A 7,227-nucleotide genomic window follows, 5' to 3' on the forward strand; every position below is an offset into this window, starting at 1 on the left:
AATGAAAAAGAGTGAAAGCACGTGATTGAAGACTCCTCTGAAAAGCAAGCTATGTTATTTGTCAGCACTGACGTATGCCATACGCCATAAAGTTGGGATGAGATCTTCACATGCTCACCTGACGTCACAAAAGGATATTCGTTTTGTTGGGCCTAAAATATTGGAGTTCAAACAAGCAAGCTGACGGTATTCTCAGGAGGAAGCACAAATTAAAGCGAAAAGACATTAATGCCCTCTCTTTTTAGATAATAGAAAATGGGAGGATTTTTCATCCCCAAGTTTGCTTTAATTTGTGCTTCCTCCTGAGGGTAGAATAGGTATTTATAAAATTGAGAATAAAAGAGAGTAAAAATTCTATAAATTATACAATGCAGGTAATAAAAAAATAATAGGCATAAAATAGAGATAAATTTTATAATAAATTTTGCAAAAATTATCAATTTAAACTTTACATGAACTTTAATTATAATTTAAAAAAATCTAGTAATAACAATCAAAACTCAAAAATTTATATACACCAAAGATAATAATAAATAGTGAAACTTAAAATCACACGCACACACCAACATACATTATATGCATTTTAATATACATAATATTAAAATAATAATAATAATATTAAAAAACTAGCAATATTTTTTGTAATAAATTCATAATATAATTATTTTATTTATAATGCTAGTGAACTTAGATTAAATTATATAAATAAGATATAGTATTTTTAACTTATGAATAAATACATGCATTAAAAAATATCTAAATAATATAAAAAAGGTATTAAATATATGGAGAGTTGAAATTGTCAAGGGTAAAAAAGACATTGTGTAGGACGAAAGGATGAAAATGATAATTGTTCAAAATTGGAGGATGTGTTTGATTTTTAGAGTAAACTTGGGGGATATAAATAATTTTCACCCAAAATGGGAAGATAAATAACAAAAATATCCATAATTATTGTGCTGGCAAATTACTTTTGCAAACTACAGTAAATAAAATAGAGAGGGTATACTACACTCACATGTTATGTTAACAAAATCCTTTAAAAATTGCATCTACTAGAAAATATTAGCTCGAAGAGATCTGTATCCCATTCCATGAATTATTTGTTAACTGAAATTCACTAAGTAATGTGTATATATATGATAGTACTGCAACTCAAGAAAAAATTTCATGTTGTAGGTGTTTACCCGAAAAACGGATAGAGTTGAATTTGTATCTAGTTCTAAGGATATGTGGTATAGCTTGATACAAATCGTAGGAAAAAATAAAAACATCAAATATGGATTGCAAAGAATGCAAAATAAATAAGGTTGGAAAGAAGATGATTTTTAGGACTAAGCACAACGAGTCAATTAATGAAGCTTAAAAGAATAATCCTTGAATCTAGGAGAATATGATACTTGAATTACAATATAAACCAAAAAACTGCCCTCTACAGAAATATAGTCATCCTCTTTATAGTGGAGGATCCTACTTTAGATATAATTAAAAATACATATTGGAGAACCCATGATAAATCAACTTTTCCATAATTTTCGCCGAGATTCTCTCCCTTAGTGTGTTCGCAACGGTTCTTGTCTGTGAGCTCGAGCTCAATCGGCCTCGGTGCTGGTCGGTGTTGCTTCTAGAACTCGATGTGGACTCGGGATCAGGTGATGATTCGGACTCGATCTCGGTTGGCCTCTACCCCTTAAGCGAAATCATCTTATCACAGTTCGTTTCGGATCCGAGCTCGATAATGACTTCGAACTCGGCGTTCGATCTATACCCGAAATCTGAAGCTTGTTTGTACCACCTTCAGAACCCATCTCGATATTACGAAATCTTTCTTTGATCCATTATATTTCGACCCCGATCAATCGTACGAAGGCCGAAATCTATTTCGATCGTATACAGATAGTCCCCTCGTTTCCCAGGAAGGATGTGGTGAGAAACAATATGATTTCTCAATAGCTCGATTGGATTATAGGCTGACGTTCACATTTTGCTCAATCATGACGCACGTGATAGTTGTCCCGTTGATTTAGTTTTTCAAGACATTTAATGCATGTCAGACGGTGGTCAACCACCGCTGATATTGAACCGTCATTATTTCAATCTATAAATAGTCTTTTCGTCCACCATTCATCACTTTTACTTCTCCAATCTTCAGAAAAATTTTCAAGCTCTTTTTCGTCTCTTCTGAGTTTATTCGCTGATCTTTGACTCTTTTCTGTAAAATTCTTCTTCTAAATCGTCAAATCTTTGTCACCTTCTTTAAATCCAAAAATGGTGAAGACATCAAAAACCATCCCCCAAAAAGAAAAAGCTTATTCTTCCCAATCTGCCGCCGACAAAACACCGGTGGATCCACGACCTGAGGAGTGCGTTCCAACGGCGTGTGTTCTTACCTCCGATTTCAAACTCAATAAAGGTTCGCCGGTTCCTGGCCGATGTGGACCTGTATCGAGATATATTTATTCGATAACCCGAGGGCATATCGAGCGGATAAAAAAAGATTGTAACTGGGAGAACAAGGAAGTGATAGTGCCGTCTCCCGAAGAGGATATTACTACTCACGTGAGAGGGTTTTTAAGTGTGTACACTTACCCTTTCACGTTAGGTCCCCTCGACCTTGTTATCATAGATTTTTGTCGTAAATACCTAATAACCCTAGGCCAGATCCATCCTTCATTTTGGAGGAACGTTATTTTGATCCGATATTTTGTGAATAAAATCGAGGGGATGCCTTTCACCCTCGATCATCTAGTCCGATTATATTGTCCTCGTCTTTTTTGAGGAGGGTTAATAAAACTCCAACATCGAGCTATCAAGGCTTTGTTCTCGATTATAGATGAGGACAAGGATCGAGGCTGGATGGGCAGGTTCGTTCGAGTAAGGATTTCGGACTTGATTCTGACCGAAAAGATGCCTTTTTCCGAGGAGTGAAACATGAAGCGTAAGTGTAATTCTGCTGTTATCTCCTACTATTTTGTCCTTTCATTTCCTTTCTCACCGATATTCCCCTTTTGTGATGCAGCGGTTCCCTAGATGCCCGGCGCAGTGTCCGGTCTCAAGAACTGGGTACGTGATCTGGTTTCGACCTCCTCATACGCCGAGCACTCATGGCGTGACTTGTCGTAGGGCCGATGGGAGGCCAAAAATTACGGTAAGCACCTTTCTCGTATCTTTTGGTAGTTCGAACAAGATGCTTTCCACATACTTTAATAAAATTTCCCGTATGTAGGTGTGGGCAAAGATGCGGTTTTAAGGCCCTCGGCCATCGAGGAAGAGGCTTCGGCCTCTGTCCCAAAGCCGGAGAAAGATAATAAGAGTAAAGGAGCCCCCGTCCTCGAAGATCAAAAACCGAAGAAAATAATCGCTCGTAAGCCGAACAAGAATATCATTCCTTTGACCGTAGAATCAGTTCTGCGTCTGAGGGATGATGAAGAAGAAGAGAACGATGTGTCCGCGCTAGCGGCCCGAACGAAGAAGACCACCGACGTTCCAAAGGCAGCTGGATCGATGGTGGTTCACAAGGCTCCACCTCGAACTGAGGATATATCAGAGAAAGATTCGGGTAGAGTCCCCGAGTTGTTGGAGATCGAAGATGCTCCCTATCGAAGCCAACGAATGGGGGATATGTTTGAAGGGGCTCTCCTTAAATCTCTTCGAACCAAAGAGAATGCTCCAGGTGATTCACTTGGGGCAGTATCAATCAAAGACTCACCCACCTTCCCTGCGCTTTTCGCAAGGGCGATTCGGGAAACCCAAGCTTTGGGAACCCTCGAATTTGACAGGCCTCATGATGGAGAGGATCCTTTTCGTGATTTGTTTATCGGTGTCAAGGATGCTACCGGTACAAGTAACGCATCAGATATTTTTTACGGAGTGCAACAGGCTTTGAATCGGGTAAGCCTTAAATTATATGGCATTACCTTTATGTTTGCTTTTCTTTTCTAACTTCGTTTATTCTTTCTTTGCAGGCTGCGACAGTTCATCGAGAATCATGTTCTCGGTCCCTAACCGAACTGCGTCGATATGAGGCCGACCTTCAACGGGTTACGGAGGAGAGGAACTCCCTTAAGCTCCTCCTAGGGCAAAAGGGGGAGGAAATAAAATATCTCCGAGTTGAGTTGGCCAAGGCTTACCAAGATCAGACCGATCTGTCCGAGCAGGTAATGATACTTTTAAAAGATTATGGGCTCGATACGAGAACGATGGCTAATTTTTCGGTCTCACAACTGCATCAGGAAATTGAGATGATCGGAAAACTTCGTGAGGAGGTCGATAAGATAAAAGTGGAGTCTTTGAAGTGGAAATAAGGTATGGATCGCTTTGCTGCCACTACAAGAAAGTGGAGATACGACGACATTTAATAAATGTTGTACTAAACTGTTTAAATGTCACAAATTTATTTACCGATATTTAATTTACATTTGCATCAAATGTTGTTAATTTCAATGTTGGTAATTTTTCGACATTTAGGTAAATGTCGGTAAGAAATTATGATACTTATTTTATGACATTAAGATAAATATCAATAAAAAATTTATGACACTTATTTTACGACATCTAGGTAAATGTCAATAAGAAATTTATGACATTTAATTTACGATATTTAGGTAAATATCGGTAAGAATGTTACGACATTTAATTTACGACATCTAGGAGAAACGTCACTTAAAATTTTCGACGTATGATCTTCACAAAAGGTCGTATTGAAATTTCCGACATTTTGGTAAATGTCAATAAGAAAATTCACAACATATACAAAATGTCGTATCCACTTTACGTGAATGTCATTAAAAGAATTTGTGACATATCTTTTACAACATAGCAAAATGATGCATTAAATGTTTGACATTTAAATTAATGTAAGTATCATATTTTTAGAATTTAAATAATAATGCTCTGTTTAGTTTCATCATGAACACATTTACATTCACAAATGTCAACTTTTATAACAAACATGAAATAAATGTAAATCAAATATCTTTTAATACTGTAACCAAAGAATAAAGTAGCAATATAAAATGTACTTAGTACAAGATAGATAATGTCAAATCAAATGATTTGCTCTCACGTAAAACTCAAATCTAACTAAATCATAAAAGATAGTAACTTCAGCGTGTAAGTACGTTAAGATCACTCCTAATTCGAATTAATTTCCTTAACTTCTAGACTAAATCTTATAAAACCAGCTCTCCAAAAGTTAAGCTTTTCATTGCCAGTAATTGACATGTATCACTTCCTTAAAAAATGCTGCACAAGAAGTCACAAAAAAAAAGGAATTATAACTTTTTAATAAAGTAAATTATTTCCTCCTCTAAAACAATTGGAATACCAAAAATAATAACTGATTGAGGTTCTAAAAGAGAAACAATTTGATAATGAATGTAATACTAGCAGCTGGAGAGAGAAAGAAACAAACAACATAAAGCAAAAAATCCAACAAAGTGAACGCAACCGCCCAAACCCAACAACAACAGAAATAATCTAATATCATAATGCAGTTGAAGATATTTTTTTGGTTGTGGGGGGATGTGGGAGAGGAGGGTTGAATTTTGAAATATTAGTTTCCGTAAATGGTATAGTGAGTTGAAAACTAATGAATGTTATATAAGTTTTGCAAACTATAGCATGAAGGGTTTGGAAGAACAAGAATCTTGTATTGCCCTCCACTTCCAACCAAGAGGTTATGAGTTCGAGTCACCCCAAGAGTAAGGTGGAGAGTTCTTGGAGGGAGGGAGCCGAGGGTCTATCGAAAACAACCTCTCTACCCTAGGGTAGGGGTAAGGTCTGCGTACAAACTATCCTCCCCAGACCCCACTAGTAGATTATACTGGGTTGTTATTGTTGTTATTGTTGTAAACTATAACATGAAGGGCTTCTCCCTTTGAAAAGGAAGAACAAGAATCTTATAATTTTTTCAAACTTACCCGCTTCTTTTTCTTTGTGCCAACTTCACTAACTCCAGTCTTCTTGATTATGTTAACCTGAGAAGAAATATAAGATTGGTTACTCTGGTAGTTTAGAAAATTGTAAATACAAGATATAAAAAACAGGACAAAGTCAAATAATAGTTTTTATTTCCTAATATGATGGCGTTTCAATCATAGATCTTTATTTTTCTGATCTAGGCAAAAGTCTTTAATTTACTCTTTCTTCCAGGTTCTACAAGAGTCTAAATACCTTATGTAGGAAGGTAAAATCATGCTTGATGGGAATCTTATCAACATACTGGAACTTAACTACTAATAAAAACTTCTCAATCAAATCCCTTTATAATATGTTTCATATTAGTAATGATATCTCCAAAATCACTAAAGATACTTCTATTAATTGCATTTGGAAGATAAGGTCGCTAAATAAGATAAAGTAAATTTGACTTCTATGCCAAGTAAAATTACCCACTAATTATCTCTTAAGTAAGAGATTAATTTAGCTAGCTGAAATGAACCATACATCAGAATATACCCTTCAAATTATTTTACACTCAAGCAACACATAATAGCCACATATCCAAAAAAAAAGAAAAAAGGCAGACATTAGAATTCTGAACCTTATAAGAAATATGCAAGAGAAGAAACCAAATAACTTATAAATCAAACATCATATGATGTTAAAAAATAATCTAACCTTCCATGTGAATAAAGAACAATTGAATCAAATATATGAGCAAAAATAAACTTGTAAAAACTTACGGTGTGACCTATTTTATACGACCAATCAGCCGCACTCCATCCACAAATATAAGCAAATAACTTTTACATAATCCAATGCAACATTTTCTTAATCCTTAAACTCTTGGTAAAGTAATTTTTCTTTTCCATGGCAGAGATAAATCAAATTAAGCAACTAAATGTGGCAAACATAAACCGCCTTTTAGATTTGATTGTCGCATTAACTTCTTTAGGTCACAGGATTACATGGAATTGTCCTAAAGAAAAGCTCCCTATCAATAAAAGTTACTTGAAAGAGGGAGACAAACCCATGTCCCTACAAAAGACCACCGAGTCAATAAGCTAGAGATAATTCAGTTAAGAAGAAGGAAAAAATGGTGTGGAATTGGCTAGAGAGAAACAATGAAGATGATAACCCAGGCTATTAAAACTAATCCACTATGACTTCTCCCTGCTGGCTTAGGGCCGACTGCTAGCCTCTATGATCATCACAACGTCACAAACTTTAGCCACTATCACTGACCACCCACGTTTATTACAACTTGAATTTCAATCAAATGCA

At 35.8% G+C, this 7,227-nt stretch overlaps 1 protein-coding gene across 1 annotated transcript; it reads left to right on the plus strand.

Annotated features, from left to right (window-relative positions):
* The first annotated feature begins 684 nt into the window (after nt 1-684).
* On the plus strand, nt 685-4,389 carry LOC142178530 (uncharacterized). The gene is made up of 3 exons (XM_075248250.1): nt 685-3,891; nt 3,966-4,157; nt 4,233-4,389. The coding sequence occupies exons 1-3, from the start codon at nt 3,505-3,507 to the stop codon at nt 4,302-4,304; spliced, it is 651 nt and encodes a 216-aa protein (XP_075104351.1). The 5' UTR covers nt 685-3,504; the 3' UTR covers nt 4,305-4,389.
* The last annotated feature ends 2,838 nt before the right edge of the window (nt 4,390-7,227 follow it).

The sequence above is a fragment of the Nicotiana tabacum genome, chromosome 24 (assembly GCF_000715075.1).
Source record: "Nicotiana tabacum cultivar K326 chromosome 24, ASM71507v2, whole genome shotgun sequence".
NCBI classification, from domain to species: Eukaryota; Viridiplantae; Streptophyta; class Magnoliopsida; order Solanales; family Solanaceae; genus Nicotiana; species Nicotiana tabacum.